Raw genomic sequence first — 25,917 nt, 5'->3', positions numbered from 1 at the left:
CCAATGCCTCATATTCACTTATCTGAAATTGGATCTCATTAGCCTTGAAAGTAAATGACACAAGAGTCAGGCATTTGAGTTTGATTAGTTGAGTAAGGATGTAAAATTATGCTAGTTCTGTGTATTGATTATGGCTAGGTTTGTGTGTGCGTGTGTGTGTGTCTGTAAATGCAAAACATGGGCTGATGTACTTATTATGACAGGTATCACTTTGTTTCCAGTGTGCAAACTTCTTTAAATGAACAGGAAATGGCATCTATCCCAATTCTTGCAAATTATCAAGAGAGAAGAAACATTTTTCTATCCTTTAAAAGTTCCATTAATTTGCTTCTAATTTATTTACAGCAAAACAGTCAACAATTACTATCATTGTATACATTATTCTTTGGTAGAATTGCAAATTATAGATTGAATACTCTCTCCAGGTATTCTGGAAATGACTACTATTGTTCTTCCTGGCATAATCATCTATAAAATATGAAGGAACATTGTGTTACTCTATCTGAAGCATCGCTTTGCTAACTCTACCTTAAACACTGTCATTGTTATTTTTCCATTGGAAGTATCATTTTGTTTCTTTCTTTTTTTTTTTTTTTTTTCCTATTTAGACCTGGAAATGTAGATGACATTAATGGGAAACCACACAAGAGTGACAGTGTTTATCCTAGCAGGTTTGACTGACGACCCACAACTGAAAGTTGCATTATTCATCTTCCTGCTTCTCATCTACTTGCTAAGCATCACTGGCAATCTGATCATCATCACACTCACCCTAGTGGACACTCACCTCAAGACCCCCATGTATTTTTTCCTTTGGAATTTTTCCTTCTTAGAAATTTCCTACTCTACTACATGCATCCCTAAATTTCTGGCTACCATGGCAACTATGGACAAAAACATTTCCTATAACAGCCATGCAGCTTAATTGTTTTTTGCCTTCCTTCTTGGAGCATCTGAATTTTACCTGCTGGCAACTGTGTCCTATGACCGCTATGTTGCCATCTGTAAGCCCCTGCATTACACCGCCATCATGAACAGTAAAATCTGCATACAGCTTGTCCTCAGTTGTTGGCTTGCTGGGTTCTTTGTCATCTTTCTGCCACTCATCTTAGGCCTAGACCTTGACTTCTTTGCCTCCAACATTGTTGATCATTTCTACTGTGACACTACTCCCCTCCTGCAGATCTCCTGCTCAGACACACAGCTTCTAGAGATGATAGGATTGATCTCAGCTGTGGTGACACTTGTGGTCACATTATTAGTGGTGACAATATCATATACCTATAGTGCCTTGACCATTCTAAGAATCCCTTCAACTGGTCAGAGGAGAAAGGCCTTTTCAACACGTTCTTCTCACACGGTTGTGATATCCCTTTCTTATGGCAGCTGTATCTTTGTGTATTTTAAACCATTAGTCAAACAAAGAATATCTTTCTCCAAGGGAATTGCTGTGCTCAATATCTCCATTGCTTTCGTCTACACCTTACGGAACCAACAGGTGAAAAAAGCCTTCATGAATGTGATACTCAGGGTTGTTTCTTTCTCAAAAAAGCGAATATGCTATTGCATTATATATAGAGAAAACGAACAAAAGAGTCTCAAATAATACCAGTGTATCCAATAGTAGCTTCCAATCCATAGTTTCCTTCTTTTTTCCCTTTCATTTCTTTGATATTCATCTTTATCTCTTTCCAAGCTTTATTTTCACAAAAATATTTGTTCTAAAGATGTTAATTCTTTATATTCTTTAATAGAGACTTTTTTCTCATCTCTTTTCCTTTTCCACTGAGTATATGAAAGAAATTTAGCCAAGTATTTATTCTGTTTCATTTGTCTTTCTATTCTAATTAGTCAGGACTATAAAATATTATTTCATTTAGAATTATATTTAATGTAGCATGTGATGCAATGTTTATTACTAAGCTTTATTTGTGATAGAACCTACTTAAAACTAATATTCGTTTATATTTTTGTAATACTACCAATTTATTGGTGCACATTCTATTTAAAATAATTAAAAGGAAATTGTAACAGAGATTAGCCATAGTGTTGATGGTCCTCTTTGAAAACATTTGTTTATTGAAAAAAAGATTGTTGTTTTAAAGTACATTCTAAATAAAGTAGTTATTTATAAGAAAGTGTGTTTGAAAAACAGTGTTGAAGGAAGCAAAATAAAAGATAGGCAGGACTAAAACTACCTATATTATGTGATTGACTAGATAATTATATAAGTTTATGTAGAATATGTAGAATGAACTAGATCATAAAAAATATTTGAGTCATGAATATGACTTCAGGAAAAATGGTTATTTAAACAAATTATTACATTTTATTCCTTGATAATTTAGGTATACATTTTTATTCATTTTAAGAAAGTAGACCTAATATTCCTGAAGAATTAGCCTACTTTTAAAAATTTTAAGAGCAATAAAAATGAAAAGTATGTATATAATATTTTGAGATAATAATAAAAGTAAAAGGTAAGGCTCTCTCAATATTCAGATTAATTTTGATTCTGTTATTTGCCAACCAGGATGAGTTTGCTTAAAACATACAGTCCAATTTCAACCATTAATTTATCATTGAGCTATTCTGTAATGCTTTACTCATATTTATGTTTTTAAATATCTATCATCTACTCTTTATTAACCATAGAGGATGTTCTTCAACTCTTAGGAAGATCCTAGCTCTTCTAAACTAAGACTTCCCCATTCTCACTCCTAGGCAGATTAAAGTTACATCATCTGTCTTCTCTGTTTTTAAGTTTGACTATGACATGGCACCTTATATTGTATCTTTTAGAACTGCTACCATTGGCCTCTGAATCCTGAATCTCCAGGTAGTTTACTACTGCTGATTTTTGGTTGTGTTTTTGTTTATATTGGGTCTCTAACAAGGAACACAACTTCTTAAATACAGGTACAACTTATTTCTTCAGAAAGTTTCCACCTGAAATGCTGAAATGCTTTACTCTGAAATGCTTTCACCTTTTCTGCTTTAGTGAGGTTGGCTAGAGGACAAATACGATAGTAAAATAAGACCTATATTTTTCTGACTACTCTCTAAATTACGGGCACTGGTAGGTGTTTTACACAAATCATGTAATTACAGAAACAACAGTGTGATATGATAATTATTATTAGCTTTATACATAGGAGCAAATTATAGCTCAGTGAGGCTAAGATCATTTTGAAAGATACAAAGCTAAAAAGAATAGTGAAAATTTAAACTCAGGAAGGCTTAGTTTTCATTACTCCAGTTGAAGATCTTGATGTCTTTTAAATATTTATGTTGAGCTTATTCTCCAGACATTCCTGAGTTGTCTGGTAGAGAACATTTCTTTTCTTTACACATTGAGCACTCTGAATGAGGATAAAAAGAGTACTTATAGTATCCTTTTATCGTACTTGCAATCATCCTTACCTAAAGCTCCCATACTCTTGGGCTTTCTAATATCTTCTTGTCTCAAAACTAATAAGCTATCCTGAGCCCCCTAAGTACTCAATCAAATGTTACCCTTCTTAAGAATGTTATCTGTATTTAAAGGCAGAGTTAGTCACTCAATTCTCTGGGCAACTTCACCCTTAGTACATTGTTTTTCGAGTAACTCAACTGCATCTATTCTAACATGCCAATTTATTTGCCCACAAATTTAGCTGTTTTGAATTAATTTTTCTAAAAGAAATTCTAATAGATATGTACTTCTCTATCAGTTTATGGCCACAGCCTCACTTTTTTTCATTCATCAAATCATCCAGAATTTAAATAAAATGCCTATGATTGAAAGACTCTTATTCGTTATTTGAAAGATATCTATGGAAACTCCCATGCTTTATCTCAAGAAACATTTCAACTTTTGGTCAGTTAAACAAGAACATAAAATCTCTTCTCCTCCAAGCAGAATTTTTATTTATTCTTTTAAATTATAAATACAACACCAATATTTTTATTAAGTTGAAGAATAATTTAAGTTTAAATCATCTTGGCATTAATCTATAAGTAGAGTCTCTATAAGGTACAGATAATTCTCTCATAAAAATAAGCTCTAGGGAGAACTCTTTTTTTCCTGAATATCTCAAGTGAAATTTCCTAAATTTTAGAGTGTATTTCTCATCTTTAGTGCTGTCTTTTCCCCAATATGACATATGCAGGGCTCCATGTGTGGTAAGACAGATACCAGCCCCTCAGGGAACACATTGAAGAGCTGAGGATGTTCAATGTTAGCCACACTCTCCCCTGCACCCCATTCCCCCTCCAGGGAAGAGTCTTGATCTCTTTGAAATGACCTGTGCCAGCTTCTGGAGGGGCTGATATGGGTAAGATGAATTTGCTCTTCTTACCCATTTCAGTGTGATGATCTCAATTTTGTGGTCCTCTGGGGTACTGGGACTTCTTAACTAGCTTCTGGATTTCTCATAAAGGCATTTTTTTACTTATATTGTTATTAAATCTGTTTCTCTGTGAGGGAACAAGGACTAGGTTTCCTATTCCACCATCTTAGTGAATGGCTTTCTTATTACTGTTTAGAGGATTCTTTATATAGTCTAGATAGGTGTCCTTTTATCAGATATACAATTTGCAAATATATTCTCCCAGTTTGTAATTTGTCTTTAATTATAATAACAATGTCTTTCAAAAGCAAATATATTTTAATGTTGATGAAGTTTCATAATTTTTTAAAATGGATCATCCCTTTGATGTCATATCTAAGGTATGTTTGCTTAACCCCAGTTCACAAAGAATTTCTCTTATGTTTTCTTTTAGAAGTTCTATAGTTTTAAGTTTTACATTTATGTCCATGATCCATTTTTATGTAATTTTTATGTAGTTTTAGACACAGATTGAAGTTCATTTTATGGCAGATAGATATTCAATTGATTTTGCACTATCTGCTGAAAATACTGTCCCATATTCACTGAATGACCCAAGTTGAGCTATAAGACAGAAAACAATAGCAAAAACAATGAAGAAAAAAGCTATCAACTTATTAAAATACATTTTAAGCCTTTAAAAAAAAAGAAAAAGAAAAAAGCTAATTCTTTAGAAGATAAATATAATTGATATGTCTTAATTAGAATGATCAGGGGTAAATATGAATGCCGATTTAGAATTGAGAAAGATTACATCATTACACATCCTACAAATTTTAAAATAATAAGAAGAATATAGTATGATAACTTTATGCCAAAAAATAGACAATTTATACAAAATTGACAAAATCCTTAAAAAACACAAACTGCCAAAGACTGCCCAAGAAGAAATATATAAGCTGAATAACCCTATATCTGTTAAAGTAGATTTGTAGTTAACAACCTTCCTATAGGAAAAAAAAATAGGTCCAGATTTGATGAATTCTACCAAACATTTTTAAAATACCAATTTACATGCATTCTTCCAAAAATTTGAGTAGGAAGAAAAAAATTCCCAATTCATTCTTCAGCTGGCATTACCATACTACCAAAAACAAAGACATTAAAAGAAAATAAAACTGCAGAAAATAGTCTTCATGAATATAGACAGAAATTTTTTAAAACTGTATCAAATTGCATCCAACAGTATAAAAATAATACATCACGACTGAGAAAGGTCTATCTCAGGATTGCATTGTTGGCTTAACAATAGAATAAAATTTAGTGTAATTCACTGTTAACAAATGAAAGAAAACTATTCAAACATACACAGATGATAAAATTCAATATCTATTGCTAAAAAAAACCTCCGAGCAAACTAAGAATAAAAGGGAACTCCTCAACTTGATGAAGGGCGCCTCACATTAACCTAGAGCTAAGAGCATACTTAAGTTAAAAAACTAAACTCTTTCTCCTCAAGATCAGGAAAAAAAATAGGATCTTCACTCTTCTCACTTTTATTCAGCATTCAACTGGATGTTTTAGGCAGTGCAACAAGTCTATGAAAATAAAAGTCATCCAGATTAGAAAATTAGAAATAAACTGTCTTTATTCACAGATAAACATGATCATCAAAGTAGAAAAATCCAATGAAAGCTACAAAAATGTTACTATAATTAGTAAATGAGTTTAGAACATTGCAGAATATGAAATCAATAGAAAATTAATCCTATTTCTATATAGTATAAGTTAAAAATTAGAAAGTAAATATTTTTAAAAATGCAACTTTCAATTATAAAAACTTGAAATAGGAATCAGTCTGACAAAAATTTACAAGGCATTTACACTGAAAACTACACAACATTGCTAAGAGAAATTAAGAAGACCTACAATAAAATAAAGAGATAAAAATATGGTCATGGATCAAATATAATGTTCATAGGTCAGATTCAGTATTTTTCATATATCAATTATCCTGGAAATGATGCACATACAGTGCAATCTCATTTAAAACCCCTGAAGGTGATTTGCGTGTGTGTGAGTGTGGGGAAACTGACAAACTGATTCCTAAATTCATGTAGAAGTGCAAAGAATCACCTAGAATCACCAAAACAGCTTTAGAAAAGAACTATGTTAGATGACTAACACTACCTCATTTAAATATTTACTATAAAGCTACAGTATTAGATGCAGTATAACATTGTCTTAAAGTAGATAAATGAATCAATAAAACAGAATAGAGTCCGGAAATAGACGACACCAATATAGAAAACTGATTTTTAACAAAATTTCAAAGACAAATCAGTTGAGAAAGGATAGATTTTTTTCAAGCCGCTGATCTGACGTTGTGTTTCTTGTGTAAGAGCAAGTGTTTGGGCCACCATTCAACCCTGAGAATTCCTAGAGTAGACCAGGAGCTTGCTTAAAAATGGAGAGTGGTAACAATTTTCCTTCATATTTAAACACCAGTGGCAAGTCTTGTTTGATTTGCTTTTGGTGACTTCTTTTGGGGTTATAACAAAGTCATAGGGGACTTTGTTTCATAATATTTTAGAACTTGACCTCTGATATGATATATGTAACCAATCCCTTTGACTCATTTTGAGCATACTCTTTTCTATCACTACTGTCCAAATGTTTCAGATATTTAAGTTCTCCTCAATAGGCCCTCATGTTACGAAATATATGTGCTACCATAGTTTTTCTTTTTTTTCCATATTTCCAACAGAAACACTCTCTTAAAATAAAATAAAAAATCTTAGACAATATTCCAGTAATATAAAATTAAAACCCTCGTTTTAAGATTGAATCTATTTGCAATATTAAAGTCTGCTATGGACCTGTTATTATTATTATTACTATTTTAGTAGTAGAAAGAGAAATTTTCTTACGTAAGAAAACTAGACCAGAAGGTTTTCCCATATTGCCTTAGGACTATGAAACAATCCATGTTTTTATTGCATTTTTCCCTGTTTAAAAAAAAAAAACAACAACAAAACTTTTTTCTTTTTTTTTTTTGCACATAAATTGTACTTTCTGAATACCATTCTCTAGGGAAATATTTTACCTATCTACTCTGTTTGCTAATTTCAGTAGGTTTCCTTGTGTCATTATTGAGCCAAAAGATAACACTTAGGTTAGTTAGAATTACGGGATATGTTAAATTTCTGTACTTAAACATTGTATTTCTTCCTACATTTTGACCTCTGACGTAACACTTCCAGTTAAAGATTAAGAAAAACATTCTGAAAATTTAACCAAACTGGAAAAGACGATGGAGATACATCAGTGTTCTGTAGTGTCTGAATACTGAGATGTGTAGTGAATGTGAACTTAGCTGAAAAATGGGAACATTTTTGAAAAATAAATAAAACTCATATTTCTTCTTTTATTTGAATCTTCTGAAGAAAATTTTGGTTTTCTATATCCCTTTAATAATTGAATACCGTCCTGAAATGATCATTCTCACTCTTACTGTAGTTAGTCCACATATTCTACTACATGCTATAACAAAAAAAGAAATCCCAATATACCCTGCATAAAGTAAGTCAAGTTTTAAGTTTAACTTATTTTTTGAATCAGAAGTTAGAGAAAAATTTTGGAAGTACAAGTAAGAGTATTAAATATGTCTTTAAATTGTCTTATTTGAACTATTCCTTTCGATAGAGAAGTAAAAAATTCTATACACTCTGACTATGTATATATATAATATAATGTAATAACATTTTTTATGTATAAAAGAGTCTCTAATTCATTTTCTTTAACTCTATGAACTTGTAGTTGCATTGTATGAATCATGGGGATAAAATTAGAGACCAGCTATTCGTTACTTCTTGAGGAAATCTAACAGACATATTTATACTCAGTTCAAGGTTAAAGACAATTTCTTTGTTTAGTGAAACTCAGAAGTTATGAAAAATAGGAAACGGCAATGAAACAAAGAAGTAATGCCTGTACTAGTTATCTTTGGTCTACTGCATCATAAAAATTCCACAGATAATGACTAAAAAATGAAAATTCATATTTTCATATAATAGAAGAAAAGAGATTAATGGAAATACTTAAGGGGCAATCAAATAGAAATATTTTTATGTTGGAATGCAAGGACTAATATATTATTCATGAACAGTAGACAGATTAAAAACCACGATATGCATTCCAATATATTTAAGACAAAGATTCTAGAGATTCAGTAGCTTTAAAAAATATGCATGAAAAAAGTAATATACACTGAAAACTATAAGACATTGTTGAAAGCAATAGAAGATGACATAAAGAAATGGAAAGATCTTCCATGCACATGGATTGGAAGAATAAACATAGTTAAAATGTCCATATTACCTAAAGCAATCTACAGATTCAATGCAATCCCAATCAGAACACCAATGACATTCTTCAAGGAAATATAACAAAGAATCCTAAAATTTATACAGAACAACAAAAGGCCCCGAATAGCCAGAGCAATCCTGAGAAAAAGGAACAATGCTGGAGGCATCACAATCCCTGACTTCCAAATATGCTACAAAGCGATAGTAATCAAAACAACATGGTACTGGCACAAAAACAGACACACAGATCAATGGAACAGAGTTGAAAGCCCAGAAATAAAACCACACATCTATAGACACCATAAAACTCCAAGAAGTTAATATAGGCAGTACACTTTTTGACGTCGGTCTTACCAGCATCTTTTCCAATGCCATGTCCCCTCAGGCATGTAAAACAAAAGAAAAAATAAACAAATGGGACTACATCAGACTAAAGAGCTTCCGTAAGGCAAAGGAAACCATAAACAAAACAAAAAGACAACTCATCAACTGGGAGAAAATATTTGCAAATCGTATATCTGACAAAGGGTTAATTTCCAAAATATATAAATAATTCATATAACTCAACACCAAAAAAGTAAACAACCTGATCAAAAAATGGGCAGAGAACATGAACAGATTTGTCCATAGAAGATATACAGATGGCCAACAGGCACATGAAAAGATGTTCAACATCACTGATTATTAGGGAAAGGCAAAGCAAAACTACAATGAGACATTATCTTACGCCTGTGAGAATGGCGATAATTAACAAGACAAAAAAAATGAACAACTGTTAGAGAGGATATAGAGAAAAGGGAACCCTCATACACTGCTGATGGGAATGCAAACTGGTGCAGCTACTATGGAACACAGTCTGAGGTTGTATCAAAAAATTAAAACTGGAAATATCATGTGATCCAGCTAACCCGCTACTGGATATTTATCCAAAGAACTTGAAATCAACAATTGAAAGAGACTTATGCACCCCTATGTTCGTTGCAGCATTATTACAATAGCCAAGAGGTGGAAGCAACCCAAGTGCCCTTCAATGGATGAATGGATAAAGAAGATGTGGTGTATATACACAATGGAATATGACTCAGTCATAAAAAAGACAAAACTCGTCCCATTTGCAACAACATGGACAGACCTTGAGCGTATTATGTTAAGGGAAATAAGCCAGACAGAGAAAGACAAACACCACAAGATTTCACTCATGTGTGGAAGATAAACAAACACATGGATAAAGAGAACAGATTAGTGGTTACCAGAGGGGAAGGAAGTTAGGGAGTGGGCAAAAGGGATTAAGGGGTACATATACATGGTGATGGACAAAAATTAGACTATTGGTGGTGAGCGTGAGGTAGTCCATACAGAAACTGATAAATAATAATGTACACCTGAAATTACACAACTTTATGAACCATTCTGACCTCAGCAAAATAATTGAAAAAAAAAAAGAATAATATCAAGTTATTTAGAAAAGGAAAGGAATATATTTGAATCAATTTAATTGAAGAGAAATGGATAAGACGTACGACTTGATTTTTTTCTATTAAAGCTTATACTAAAAGAAAGTCTTTTGAATATTTCCTGCAGCTGAAAATTGGCTAAGACAAAGAAATCTTGTTGGATTGGAAGACCAATTTTAGTCTTTTTGTTTATTTTGTTTCCTAAATCATACAGATTTGAGGCATTGTTAATGATTTACTGCGAATTTTCTAAGCATTGAATCTAAAGGCCACTCATAAAGTATATGAACAGGCAAGAAGATAGAGTTGAAAAAAAAAAAATGAAAGAAAATGATACCAAAAAATGTCAGAAAGGAAATATAAAATGGAACTTGTGATGAACAAATGGAACAAAAATGACTTGACATATTTGCTAAATTCAGAAAATATAAAAAATGGACTATTTAAATATTGTTAGGGTAAAGTAAAAATAAAGGAAAGATTAAAAAAAGAAAAAAACAGTAAAGAAAAGAAAGATAGGTTATAGATTTCTACTTACTAAACTGTGGAGCTAAATTTCAAGTGACTGATAAGCCCCCTATTAAGTGGTAAATAGGACTTATTTAAATCTTGTCAAGGGAAGAAAGTCAGCATTTTTATTAAAATGACCAACATTAGAGCACATGTTCATTTTCATGAACTCAAAGTTGATTTATGAAAATATTTGCAGATAGATAAGTTTCTGATTATGGAAGTTTCTATGACTGAGAATGTCATGGAGTTTCTTACTTAATTTAATTTTTGTTTTCTCTAGCTTTGATAGAAAAAAAAAGAAATGAACAAATCAACGGAAATAGAGTTCATTCTGCTTGAATTGACAGATGGCCCTCTCTTTCAAACTGTGATTTACCTCTTTCTATTCTTCAACTACATCTTGAGTCTCATGGGGAATTTAATCATCCTCCTCCTCACCATGCTGAATCCCCATCTCAAGACTCCAATGTATTTCTTCCTCGGAAATTTTTCCTTCTTAGAGATTTCATTCACAACCATCTGCATTCTGTGATTCTTGATAAGCATTCTGACTGGAAACAAAACAATTTCCTATAATGGTTGTGCAACTCAGTTATTCTTTCCTCTTTTGTTAGGAGTTATAGAGTTTTTTTGTTTTGTTTTGCTTTCTATTTTCTTTTAATTTTTTGTTTATTGCGGTAACATTGTTTTGTAACATTGTATAAATTTCAGGTGTACCTCATTATACTTCTATTTCTGCATGGATTACATCATGTTCTCATGTTCACCACCCAAATATTAATTACAATTCATCACCACACACATGTGCCTAATTATCCCTTTCGCCCTCCTCCCTCCCCGCTTCTCCTCTGGTAACCACCAATCCAATCTCTGTCTCTGTGTGTTTGTTTGTTGTTGTTATACCTTTTGCCCCCCATGCCCTATGTCTGCTGTGTTGCCATCTGCAAACCCTTGCATTACCCCATCATTACAATGAGCAAAGTGTGCTATCAGCTTGTACTCAGCTCTTGGGTAACTGGGCTGCTGATCATATTTCCCTATTCGGTCTTGGGACTCAAGCTGGATTTCGGTGCTTCCAAAACTGTTGATCACTTCCTTTGTGACACTTCTCCTATCCTGCAGATCTCTTGCACAGATACATGTTTCACAAAATTGATGGCTTTTCTCTTAGCTGTGGTGACACTTGTGGTCATATTGCTATTAGTGAGTCTCCCCTACATGGACATCATCAAAACCATTCTAAAATTCCCTTCTGTTTAACAATAAGAAAAGGCCTTTTCACCTGTTCCTCACACATGGTTCTTGTCTATGTTAATTATGGGAGCTGTATTTTTATGCACATGAAACCATCAGCAAAGGAAAGGGTGACTTTAACTAAAGGTGTAGCTGTGCTCAACACCTCTTTTGCTGCTTTGCTAAACCCCTTCATTCACACCCTAAGGAATCAGCAGGTAAAAGAATCTCTCAAGGATATGCTTCAACAGTTTTGTTATTTTCAAAACATTGAGACAAAATTTGGATAGAAATAATATGTGTTGAATGATGAATAAAAAATTGAATATGATTTCAATTCATTAGTTCATGTCTATGCCATTTCTCCCCTCAATGATTTATATCATGTTAGGTTTACTAAGTCTTCCTGATCTCTGCACTTCTCTCTGTTCTTATTTCTGAGTAAATCTTTTTACTCTTTAGTAGTAAACTACCTTCTTCAATCCAGAATTTTAAATTCCATCTTTGACTAGAAATATCTCTTTTCATATGTGATATTTTCATGTGCTGACTGAATGCTTTCTAGAAATGAACTTTGCTGTATATACTTAGTTAATTTTCTCAACTTGTGTGCTACTTGCTAAGTGTTACATCTGCTCCTAAATATTTTGGTTTCCTAAAACTGTGAGAGACACATTTCAAACCTGATCATTATAATATCACGTAGTTACTGTTGCAATGAAAAACAGATAGAAATCTGATTAATTTTAAAGATCAAAGTAGCCTTCCAAAAGAAATCATCATTTATGCTGAACCTTGAAAGATGAATGAGGAAATAAAAGTTTCAAAGGTGCTGTAACCAGAGTTATAAAATGTGCAAAGGAATTGAGATTCTGCTAGAATATAGTACTTGTAAACATTATCAGTTATTTTGTGTAGAAATCACTAAACTTCAGGCTTTGGTTAAAATTGCTTATATTGTATTATGGTCTTAGGCCCACAAATGATAGTAACCCATGGAATAAATTCACAGTGTAACTTATTTATATCTGGGTTTGAAAATGTTTTCATATATTTTAAAGCATTTGTAAATTTAAAAAGTCCTGATCCATTCTGGATGTGTCTATTTAACCAAATTTATAAAGTATACCTTACATAAAAGTGCAGATAATCATTTTAAACCAGTGGATTTGGACAAATATTGACACCCCCCTATAAGGATAAAGATAAAGCATATTTACATACACTAGGTAGTTCCCTTTACATCTTCTTAGTCATCCTCCCCCCTCTGCCCACTATTGGTTCCAGGGACCGACTGATGTTCTTTCAGTCACTAGACATGAGTGTTGCCTTTTCTGGTATTTATTATAAAAGAAACCACAAAGCCTGGCTTCCCTTTCTCAACATAGTACTTTGAGGTTTACCCCTGCTATTGCATGCATACTTAGATCGTTCCTTTCTGCTGCTGTGATTTAGCAGAGTCTCTGGTGTCCTTTTGTCACAGCTTGCTTTCTCAGCCCTATTTCCACGCCTTGGTATACTTATTCTCTGAGGAACGTCTCGCCAAGGCTGAATCATTTATTTTGACGAGTGTGAAAAGTCAGTACATAACCACATTCTGAAATGCCAATTGCTGAAAGCCTCTATTGTCCCATAATGTCCTTTGAAATAAGCTGTCTGCCTAAGGGAAGTTGATTCGAAGGTGTTGTTCCTCTATGTCTTGTCCTGTCCAAGGCGGTTGGGCTATCAGGAATTGTCCCCAGAGGACCAAAAGGAGAATACATGTGGAGGAACACCACTGACCATTTTCTTGTTCATATTAGGAGCCTATCTCAGCTTCAAATTAACTCTTTCTACTATTTTTTTTTTAATACAATAAGATCCAAGACTCAAGCTGCTTTTGAAGAGCAGGAGGACAATTTGAACACTGGATAGAATACTGAGGAAACTAATACCACAAATCTCATTGATGCCGTATAGAGAAGGGCTTAGGAAAGCTTGTGGGGAATGGCAGTGACTCTTAGTAAGTTCTGAGAAAGCATCTACCAATACTCTTAGGCGTAAAGTGAGTAGTTCTTACTTACTGAGAATCCACTATGGATCTTGCCTCTGCTCGCCAATCTGACTATAAACATCTCTGGAGAACAATAGCCTCTCCTTTGCTTCTAACTTCCAAATTTTGCACAAAGTCCTCTCATTGACAAATTATAAATTAGAACCAAACAGGGAAGAGAACTCTGGGAAATGGTGTCCCCCTTCTCCACTGCACTTAGAGAACAATAAGAAAGTCGTATGTATTGCTGAGTTGGCAACAGGCAATTCAATGTAGACACTTTGAAAATAACCAAAGACATGGTCTAAGAAAGTGCAAATTATTGCTTCTGTCACTGGCTCTGCCCAACGAGTGATGTCAATATTGGGGACGAGTGAGGAGAGATGAGATTCACTTTGCACCTTCTTGTTCACTTGACCCCCATTAAACAGAACAGTCTGAAGAGTCTGACAATATGACTGCTTAAATCCACATAATATATTCATATTACTTCAGACACCTTTGGCACCCTGGTTGAAAACTATGTTCTCTATGGCACAGTAGGTGGGTTTCTGATGGAGGGAAGAATGAGGAAACAGAGTGATAAAAGTAGGGAAATGAATTATACAACTACTGAAGTAATTTAATTTTTTCATGAGGCTTGCACAGGTCTAGATATTAAGCTCTAGAATTACGTCCCAGGAAAAACAAGACTTCTGCTACAAGGTCTTTTAGGATAAATTCTTTATACTTAACAAATTCCTGACCTGGGAAAGAGAACTATGTTTATTCATTGTTTATTCATTCATTTATTTTCTCATTACCTCAACAAATACTTACAAAGCTCTAAGACCTTAAAATGATTGTGGAAGAGGACAAGCCAGATATGTTTCTTGAAATCATATGTTTCTAGCTTCATTGATTACTGAGAGAGAGATCCATACAATAAAAATGTCTTAATAGAAGGATTATGTTCGGATCTTAAACCATATGACAGAGGATCCTAAGAGTTTAGTGGGTCGAGGACATTTTCCTTAATAAACGTTCTTCTGCCTACTTCTTACCTCTTATAGAGTTAAAGCTTCTCAAATCGATTCACTATGAGGAATTTAAGTTTCAGCTATTAAAACCTTAGAGATCCTTGCCAGTCCAGTAGCGCGTTGTTAGCACAAAGTGGCCTTTGCACGCTAGGCAAATGTTTGTCTTATCCTATGACTTCACAAACTCTGAAAGAGTCTTCCTTTACAATGTCCATCGTAATACGTAAACTGATTTTCTATCAATGCAGTACGCAAACTAAGTAGTAGAGTAAAGGAACTGAACTTAAATTAAGACAATGCAATACTGTCATAAATAAAAAGAATGTTTTCTTTCTTTCTTCAAAAATTTGTTAAATCTGAGAGCAAATAAACAGACATAGTGATTTCATACGCCAACAGAAAATCTGAGTCAGTTTTATTCATAGACTTGAATGTTTTAGAAATGTGATGACAATAGTGATGAAGAAGATGAAGATGGTGATAAAAATGAAGATAGGTTTATGGTCCTGGCAATGGAATTCTCACGTCACTAAACACTTACATGATCTGAGGAAAGTTACCTGAGATCATTAGGTTGACTTTCCTCAGAGATAAAATTAATACACACACGAAAGTGTATTTTGATAATGAAAATCAAATGATGCTGTAATTTTATACTATAAAGATATAATCCAGGCCTTCAGAAAATGGAGGAAAGATTTGTGTAAGGGTCGGGTTAATTCAGACACTCTGAAAAAATTAAATCTCATCTAGTTGAAATCTAACTCTCTCTTCTTGCCCCCTGTCCCCATCTCTCTCTCTCTCTTTATCTCTCTCTCTGTCTCTGTCTCTCACTTTCTCTCTCTCCATGCTGTTTTTATCAAGATGCATGATCATTCCAATATAATAAAATTAAATTTGAGGGGCTAATTGTTTCTCTAGAGGAAATGAGAGAATTGTCTTAATTCAAAAGCAAAATCTAATTCTTAGAATTGCTGTAACTGTAGAGTAAAAAGGTTCAGGTTGATGTGATAATTGATCTGCTATCTCATGCACTTCTACTTTTCCACTTGGAATGTGCTCCTAGGAGGTCCAGTTGAAAATGTAAAGTAAAAAGTAAACATCCCAATGACATGAGAATGTAACTCTCCTAAACAATGTAACTAAGAAAGAAAGACTCCTTGATAGAGTTACTGGGAAAGTGGATGGAGGAAGTTCCAGGACATGAGACATGAGAACATCAGCATTATGTGTCACATTGTAAACAGAGTGCAGGTTCTGTCCTGTGAGAGAAACTTCCAATATCCGGGGATGGAGGGGCAGGCTGCTCTGATTACTATATTACTTAACAAAATATTAAAGAGCAGTAAACTAGAACAGTTATAATTAGTTCCTGGTTAAAGACCTATGGCAATACTCCCAAAGCTCAGATAAAATAAAATATTACTTTTCCTTTGGCTTTTTGAGAAGAAATTTACTTACAAGTGAACACACACACAAACAGACAGATATTTCTAAGGTTTTTCATCCATATAGGTGTTTGTTTTCTAATATTAAAACAGGACTCCAGAAAACCTTGATTTCTGAGGGGAGTAGGGGCCTGAGGAAGAGGAGCTGCGGGAGGTTGAGGGAAAAACATGATAATACATCATTTCCCTGTGGGATAAATGGGTGACTTAACAGACTGTTGTAACAAATTTTAAACAATTAGAACCTAAGCCATACTCCAATATCTGTCAAGCCAGGAATGTAGCAAATAATAATCATAACAATAAAACATTGAAATATCTGTTTCTTGGTTCATTTTAATTCCTCATTAGATTGAGGAATCTTGTCCTTCATGGATAACTATGCCTTTTTTGGTAATTTCTGTGTGACCTAAAACTTTTATGAGATAATTATAAAATGGTTCCTTAAAATCATTCCACGTGTATTTGGTGAGTGCGGAAATGGGGAGTGAATAAGAAGGAGTAATATTCCTCCCACTTCATTATCCCTGCAATCTAAAGTTTAATGAAACCTCTCATTCTATTCCTAAATATCTCTGACTCTATTATCTGTATTTTAGACCCGCTGTCACATTTGTATACTAAACTTTAAAATTTCTCAATACTTTTGGGTAATGGTCTTCTCACTTGTCCCCTTGACTCTGAGAGAGTCCATATTCAATATCATTTTCAAGAACAATCTTCCAAAAAGAGAAAAGATGAATATTAAAGATTATACCTTAAATATACTTTCCCTGATTCTGTTTGTTGGAAGTGTCAGGTAAAGAATAGCACCTCAAAATAACCTGGGTGTATATTTTTCTAAGTTTATTTTTCTTTTTCTTTCTTTTTTATTTTTTTTCTGAAGAAGATTTGCCCTGAGCTAACCTCTGGGCCAAGCTTCCTCTATTTTGTATGTGGATCGCCGACACAGCATGGCCACTGATGTGTGGTGTAGGTCCACTCCCAGGAACCAGACCTGGGCCGCCAAAGCGGATAACACCAAACTTAACCACTAGGCCACAGGGCCAGCCCCAACCTGGGTGTTTCTTAAATGTTGGATATATTTAGGGTATCCCAGATATAATGAGTCAGGCACACGAGGAAAGGTAACTTGAAATTACATTTATAAGACTACCTAGGTGATTCTTATACACGGAAACTTTCAAAATTACTAGTATATCAAATTAAAGTCCAAAACACTATTCTGAAACATGTCACTTCATGTTTTAACCACTGTCTTCTTAAAAGCATATCAAGTATTAGTTGCAGCATATTTTTGAATTGTTCAAAATGTGTTGTCTTTTTCTGAGTGCTAACAGTTCTAGTAACACATATTTACTAAACCATGTGGTGTGGGTTACATTTCTCCTACTTTACATATGGAGAAACTGAGGCATAAAAGGTTTTTGTATTCTGTGCAGTGACCTACACTGTGTATGTAATGAAGCCTTTAGTAACAAGTTGAATATTTCAAAATCCTGTTCTAATCATTAGATATAGTAATTCTCCAAATGTAGGTAGTTATTTAACACCTCTGTTATTTGCATATATTGAAATCTCAATCTTCTTTCCTTCAGTATATTTTTAGTCTCAGTATAATTATTACTTTCTCCTGAAAGCCCTCCTAGATCTCCAAAATTACTTAGAAGCCATCCACTATGCCCCATGATATTTTTGCAGACCTTTATTACAGCACTAATTAAACACTGTATAGCACTATTGGGGTTATGTGCTTGTCTCCTTTAGGCGATGCAAGCTTTTTAAAGGCAAGAATTGAGCCCCTCACAATGTCTGGAATAAGACAGATACACAAACATATGTTCAATGATTTAACCAATTACACGCAGCAAGTTACACTTATACAAGGCATATTTTATTCAAAGTCATGGTTTCTGGAAAGTAATATTCAATAAGGAAATGTTATTTAAAATGTGGATTACAGACAGGAATAGAGTAAGTTATCATAGCAGGGTGAAATGTTTTCCTAAGGAAAAATAAAATGTAAGGGTGGAATACCTACAAGATTCTTCAAGAGAATCTCCTGTGTGAGATAACTAATGAGGTAAAAAAACATGATCAGATGAAATGCATGAAACATGTTTTTTTCTTTTTTTATGGTAAGGTTGTGATTTGTAGCATTTTTTACAACTGTTTTTTTGAAAAACACAGCATCTTTTGTAACATATCCCGCAAGATATCTTTTACCTGCTGGTTCCTTAGGGTATAAATGAACGGGTTTAGTAAAGGGGCAACTGAGGTGTACAGCAAAGCTACACCTTTGGAGACAGTCACTCTTTCTTTTGCAGATGGTTTAATATACATAAAGATACAGCTACCATAAGTCATGGAGACAACGGTCATGTGGGAAGTGCAGGTGGAAAAAGCTTTGGTCCTCTGCTGTGCAGAAGGGAATTTCAGAATGGTCTTAATGATGCAAGTGTAAGAGAGAATCACTAGTACCAATGTGACCACCAGTGTCACCACAGCTAAGACAAAAGACATCAATTCTAGGACATGAGTATCTGTGCAGGAGATCTGCAGGATAGGAGATGTTTCGCACATAAAGTGGTCAATTACTTTGGAAGCACAAAATTCCAGCTTGAGTCCCATGACGAATGGGGGAAAGATAATTAGGAACCCAGTTGCCCAAGAGCTGAGTACCAGCTGATGGCACATTTTGCTGTTCATAATGATTGGGTAATGCAGGGGTTTGCAGATGGCAACATAGCGGTCATAGGACATGGCAGCCAGGAGGTAAAACTCTGTAACTCCCAGTAAAAGAATAAAAAATAATTGAGCTGCACAATTATTATATGAAATGGTTTTTTCTCTAGTCACAATGGTTATCAGGAATCGGGGAATGCATACTGTTGTGAATATGATTTCTAAAAAGGAGAAATTTCGGAGAAAGAAATACATTGGTGTCTTGAGGCGAGGATCCAGCAAGGTGAGGAGGATAATGATTAAATTCCCCATCAGGCTTAATGTGTAATTAAGAAACAAAAACAGGAAAATCACAATTTGCAATTGTGGGTCGTCTGTAAATCCTAGGAGAATGAACTCTATTTCAATTGACTGGTTCTTCATTTCTCTTTTGGGAGCATTATCAAATCTACATAGGAAGAGAAGAAAAAAAAATTGAATGTATATGTTTATATAATATCATATAATATAAATTAACCTATATATATATTCACCTATGTAAACCTAAATATAGATAAATTACCCTAAATGTATATAATAATCTAAGTATATATAAATTAACTTAAATCTATAAACTAAAGAAATAAATATATATTTTGTTAAATATATGTATACATTAACCTAAATTATATGTGTAACCTAAAGCAGAAAAAGGTTTATATTTCTAACTTACCCATTTGGAAATGGTTTCTCCAGTGTGAAATTGCCAATAATGCATAATTACATGCTACCAAAAACTCTAAATACTTTACCATACATTAATTCCCTTTATTATAATATTCCTCAGAATTTTTCCTCTGGGGCTTGAACATTTTGTTTTTTGGTTAATATGTATTTTTGCCCATCCCTTCACAATGGACAATACTCTGCATGTATAATTTAAGTAAAAGCGTACGAGTTATTTTAAATATGTTTTTCTATCATTCTATTCGACCTGTGCAAATGCACGAAGTTGGTTTTTCTTTTGAGAGTGAGTATCAGGGTGATTTTTCAAAACCAAGATTTAGGGTTATATTACAAAGCCTGTGATGATCAATGGCTAAGTCAGTATTGATATCCAGTGATGAGGTAAAGATACGAATTATAATAGTTTTGAAATTTTCTCTTTACTGAGAATACACCACTATTATTATTAATTTTCTTGACTGTCTCTGCTATACTCAAATGAACAGTTGTTTTCCACTATATACAACAAATAAAACAAAGCAAAACACGACAAAAACAAGCAACATATTTTAGTTTAAAATATTGAGTCTTTTTTCAATTATCCTTTTTGAAATGTATTCTTCTATGTGTCTACACAATTTAGGGCACTATATTTTTAATTCCTCCATATTATTTATAAAACTATTGAATACTCCAGAAATTATGTTACTCCCTACCCTTTCTACATATAAGAATTCTATCTACTTCCATGTTGTACTATCCCTCTGTTATGTTAAACAGGCCAGTGTATTTCATTATATGCATTACCTGTAGACTTTTAAAAGAAATAGGTTACTAGAGCAATGTTTGCTATCTTTATTCTTTTGTATTTGTCTTATTAATATTGCTATTCTATTTCTTTCTTTTTTTTTCTTATTTTGAAAAAATAAAACGGAACTTTTCCAAGCTTAATGTAATTTTCCAAAGAAGATATTAGTGAATAGCTTTAACGCTTTTAATGGCAACTGAAGTCTTGCAGACTTCAACGACTAACTGGTCACAAGCTTTTATTGTAAAATTATGTATTTCTGTCCTTGCTATGACTCCCATCTTTCTCTACCTCTGATTTGAAAAAGTGTGTTCTAGGAGTTAGTCATACAATTTCTGTTACCATGTGGGTCTAACAGATGGTTCTACAACTATGTTATCTCAAATTATAGAGAGGAGTTGCTCAGTATATTTTCCCATCACTTTACCCAGGGCAACACATAATTCACAAAGAGAATAAGAGAAAGTGAAACTTAGATGCAATTGTATATGAATAAAATAGATTATAATACCTGATAATACACAAGCATAAAATGACTCTATCATTAAAAAAATTGTAAAACATGAAAATATAGTAGTTAAATTTAATTCCCTGAATTGGACTTATTGTGTATTTGACTTAATTTCTGATTTTGATGTTAAAATTATAGTTGACTTACCTTCTTGGATCTGTATTGTTTCCCTATGTGTGCATGGAAAAGATTTATGTTAACATAATTAATTGCAATTTTACTCTTTTCTTATCATATTTTATTATCAACATGGAGATTTATAACATTGATTTTTGTGGGAAGAGGCAATGTGGACATATTGTGCTTCTGTAAAGAATTTCCACGTTCCTTCAAATTTATACTCACTGTGAAGTTTGGAACTCAGGTATCAACAATTTTAATGGACACCCATCTTCTATTCCAGATAAGTTGCATTTTGTGAAATTTTGTTCTTATAGTTGCTGTCATTCAAAACCCCAGAATAGGTCCTTATTCTTTAAAATGAAATAAAATTAAAAGCTACAACTGAAAAACACTCAGGACATCATCTGATGAAGGATAAGCAACTGCTCCAAGAGAGACATTCCACATTGCCGCTGTACACATACAAGGTGCTGCAGTTTTATCATTTTCTACTTACTACAGACTCAAGGGATCTATTGAAATAAAACAAAGAAAGAAAAACGCTTCTCTGGGGATCAGAGTTCCAAAAGTACTAGTTACTGGCTAATAAAAGACACTTTTGTGATCTACTTTAAATAAAAGCTGAAGTGAAAGTATCCCAGAAAAGTATCAGAAGTGATTTCAAAAAACAATGACATCTTGAAAGGATCATCAGCAGTTCGCTGTCCTGGGACAACACTGGGGGATCTTAAGCTAGTTTACACCAGCACAAGACATCGCCTTGCTTCCAGTGAGCAACAGGGGCAATTTTAGACTTTATTATAAACAATTTTACACTCTGTCACCTAGTGGGTATAAATATATTATTTATAAGTATTAATTGTGCATAATTTATTATCAGATTAATAAGGTGAAGCTTGGGGTGGATTTTTGATGGAATTTCTTTTGATCCTTCAAATGAACTAAATTTTACCTATTAAATGCATTTTACATTGATGCCCAAACCTGGAGACAATCCAATGTCCCTCGCCTGATGAATGGTCTAACAATTGTGGTATATGCATACAATGGAATAAACTAATGATATATAAAAAATACAATTAATTCTTAGAAATATTAGGCTAAGTGAACGCAGCCGGATACAATATCTACATACTCTATGATTCCATTTCTATAATTCTGGAAAACACTAAACTATAGGGACAGAAATCTTGTCAGTGGTTAGGGGCTGAGGGTAAGGAGAAGTGGTTGACTACAGAAGTGTCATGAGGGGACTTTTTAGGGCAATGGAGACATTTCATATCATGATTGTAGTGCTGGTTGCATGACTACATATGTCTGTCAAAGTTCATCAAACTATACACCCCAAAAAGGTGAAATTTTTGTAGTTAAATTCTATCTCAATTATCTGTCTATCAAATATATTTGAATGTCACTTACCTCTTTTTTAGTATGCTATTGAGAGGATTACTTAGATTTGTACTGTCCAATATTATATTCACAAGCCACATGTGGACATATAGTCTACATATAAATGTAAAATATTCAATATTAAGTTCAATTAAATATTCACTTCCTCAGTCACACTAGCCTCGTTTCATGTGCTTGATAGCTACAGGTGGCTAGTGGCTACCCTATTAGCCAGTACTGACTTAGAGGATTGATATCAAGCATTTATGTTTTCTAATGCATACATTTAATTATGTAAATTTTCTGTAAATTTGTTGTTAGTAAATATCTCATAATTTTGATATGCTATGTTTTATCATATAGTTCGAAATTTTCCCTAATTCCTTTCTGATTACTTTTTTTGACCAATTGGCTATTTAGAAGTATTTTGCTTAATTTCCAAATACTTAAAGACTTTCTATTCTATTGATTCTTGCTTAATTCCATGATGACTACAAAGCATACTTGTAAGAATTTAATCCTGTGGAATTTTTTGAAACTTCATTTATTCTAAGCTCATGGTCAATTTTGTAAATATTTCAGGTATTTTTCAGAATATCAGGTATTTTGCACTTAGATGTAGTATTCCATATTTATCAGGGGGTAAAAATGAACAAAGCTTAAGTTCTTTCATATTTTGGCAAAGACTAATACATTTGATAACAGTTTACTTATTGTAATTTTCATCTCCATAATTTCTTTTTGGTTTCTTTTAGGTGTTCTATCTCATTTTTGATGTTTCCATTTGTTCATACATGGCTTTCTTGACTTCTCCACATCTTCCTTCAGTTCTTTTAGAATCTTTAAGATAGTCGTTCTAAAGTCTTTGTCTAGTCGATCTGTCTATTAGATCTAGTCGATTAAGTCTTTTTTGGGGACAATTTCTGCTAATTACTTTGAATGGGCCATACTTTCCTCTTTCTTTTCATGCTTGTGATTTTTTCTTGAACATTGGACACTTGAATCCAATAATGTGGAAACTCTGGAATTCAGATTCTTCTCTTTTCCCAAGGATGGTGTTTTGTGTTATTGTTTCTGTTTTGTTTCATTTTATTTTATTTTTTTGATTGTTTTAGGGTTTCTCTGTGCCAAGTATGAGCTTTAGTGTAAACTTAAGGTCTTCTAGGGTCTCTTCTGAGCCTGTGCCTTTCCCTGGGCATGCAGTCACTTCCTAATTTTCCCTGTATACGCATTTACTTTTGAATGTCCTAGGCTTTAATGGCTGGCTTCCAAAAGGGGGAAAAGTGAAAAACGAAGAGGAGGAAAGGGGCTCCAGCCCTTTAAATCCTCTGAAAGTCACTTCACCCACAGAGGAAAGGCTTACAACAATGTGGAAAGTTTTAACAGCAATGGCTGCCTGCCTTTTTGTCTGCACGTCTGTGGTCAGAAGCAGCAACCAAGGATCAGAGTATAGATTGTGATATTTGGAGGACAGGATCCTTTTTCCCACCTTGGCTCCTGCAAGCTTCAGGAACACATGCATAGCCACCTGCCATGGATGTGGGGGTGGGATAAGTAGCTGCTACTGTGCTAAGAGCCGAAATTACAGAAATTAACAACAATTTGTCATCCCACCCATCTCCTGGAAGTTGCAAGCCTTCAACAGACTCTAGAGTTCCAAGATGATTACATCAGACAGATTCCATCAGTGTGATTGTTGTCTAGGTGGGAGACATTCCTGGTGCTTCCTGCTCCACCGTCTTCCAAAAACTCCCTCTAGGATCTACTCATTTTCATGACAGGCTTGTAAACTCCAAGTAAATGACATATTAGACTCAAACAGATTCATATTCAAAGTCAACATACATTTTATTTCCTACATTATTCCGTCAGTGTATCAGTTATCAGGTTCTTAGTAATTTTGAACACAATTTATTGTAACTCAAATATTCTGAATTTTGAAGATAATCTCTAACATTGATTTTTTCTTTGTTGGAAGGAAAAAAAAACTATGTCCTTAAGGTATTAATTTGGTTTCATGAGTTTTTTTTGGTTTTTGTTTTTTGCCCTCTTTCATGGCTGATTGACTAGGCTGAAGACACATCTGAAAAGGAATTCCCTCTAATGTTGTGACAACTTCCTTGCTTTTTTGTAGTTATACATTTGTCAAATTTCACATAACCTGTTTAGTATTTGCAAAATTAGAACTTATATATAAATACCACTAAATAGCTATTAATTCTTAAAAATTATGAACCAATTTAACAGTCATTAATAACCTCCTTGGAAATCTTTCCAATCCTGGCTTCCAACTGCTTAGTTGTACTGTAATAGCCAGTTAATTAATCATTCCAGCCATTTATTTCCTAGTTGGCTAACAGGAGATAGTAAGAGCTTTGTTCTATTATGGAGTTATTTTTTGCTTTGATGAGATAATATATATGGTGGGCTTAGCACTGCGTAGTGGCCAATACATAGTACAATTTGTTTGTCAATTTAATTGTCATACAATGTAAGGAATATAAAGATAAGGAGACAATCTTGGGGAATTAAATAAAACAAATTTGATGCTATGAATCAGGATATATTATTTGAAAAAAAATTTCCGCAATAAATGACCACAAAATTTTTAAAATTTACATCTGTCCATGATCCTGATTACCAAATTAATCAACTCCCTCTTAGCATACCAATTCATATAGTAACAAGAATAATGAGAATAATAAATCTGCTAGTGAGGAGATATTGATAATGATGAAACTGATAGGCCAATAACGGTTTCTAAAGATAACAAGACCTCATCCCTGGAACCTGTACATATTACCTGATTTCCAAAAAAGGTTTTTGCAGACGTGATTAGTAAAAGATCTTAAAATGGGGAGAGTATCCTGGACTATCCAGGTGGGCCTTAAATGCAATCACAAGTGTCCTTATAAAAGAGAGGCAGAGGGATATTTGACACAGATAGAAGAGGAGAAGGAAATGTGAACACAGAGGCAGATATTGGATAATATGGCCACAAGCCAAGAAAAGCCAGCAGCCCCAGAAGCAGAAAGAGGCAAGAAATGGAATCCCCCCTAATGCCTCTGGAGGGAGCACAGCCCTCTCAACAAGTTGATTTTGACCCAGTGAAGCCCATTTCATATTTCTGGCCTCCAGAACTGTGAAAGAATAAATTTTCATTGTTTTAAGGACCCATTTTGTCATAATTTATTACAATATCCACAGAAAAGTAATACACTCTCAGACAATACGTACATAGTTATAGTTTAATAGAAATTCAACCTTAGGAATATAAGGAAGGAGAAAGTCTTTTACTTCCTAAAATATGGCAGTCAGAT

At 33.6% G+C, this 25,917-nt stretch overlaps 2 protein-coding genes and 1 pseudogene across 2 annotated transcripts; 2 read left to right on the top strand and 1 right to left on the bottom strand.

Annotated features, from left to right (window-relative positions):
• The first annotated feature begins 555 nt into the window (after window positions 1-555).
• On the top strand, window positions 556-1,606 carry LOC101397925 (olfactory receptor 6C74-like). The gene is given in 1 exon segment (XM_014786751.2): window positions 556-1,606. A coding segment is annotated over 1 exon segment (984 nt). The 5' UTR covers window positions 556-622.
• Window positions 1,607-10,945: 9,339 nt separating this feature from the next.
• On the top strand, window positions 10,946-12,167 carry LOC147914708 (olfactory receptor 6C6-like; annotated as a pseudogene).
• A 6,372-nt stretch (window positions 12,168-18,539) lies between these two features.
• LOC101408301 (olfactory receptor 6C6) lies at window positions 18,540-19,487 on the bottom strand. The gene has a single exon (XM_004429185.2). It carries the CDS (start codon window positions 19,482-19,484, stop codon window positions 18,540-18,542), a length of 945 nt encoding a protein of 314 aa, XP_004429242.1. The 5' UTR covers window positions 19,485-19,487.
• Window positions 19,488-25,917: the final 6,430 nt, after the last annotated feature.

The sequence above is a fragment of the Ceratotherium simum genome, chromosome 17 (genome assembly GCF_057802395.1).
Source record: "Ceratotherium simum simum isolate JZ-2026a chromosome 17, ASM5780239v1, whole genome shotgun sequence".
NCBI classification, from domain to species: domain Eukaryota; kingdom Metazoa; phylum Chordata; class Mammalia; order Perissodactyla; family Rhinocerotidae; genus Ceratotherium; species Ceratotherium simum.
Note: the sequence above shows the minus strand (reverse complement) of the source record. Positions and strands in the feature narration are given on the sequence as shown.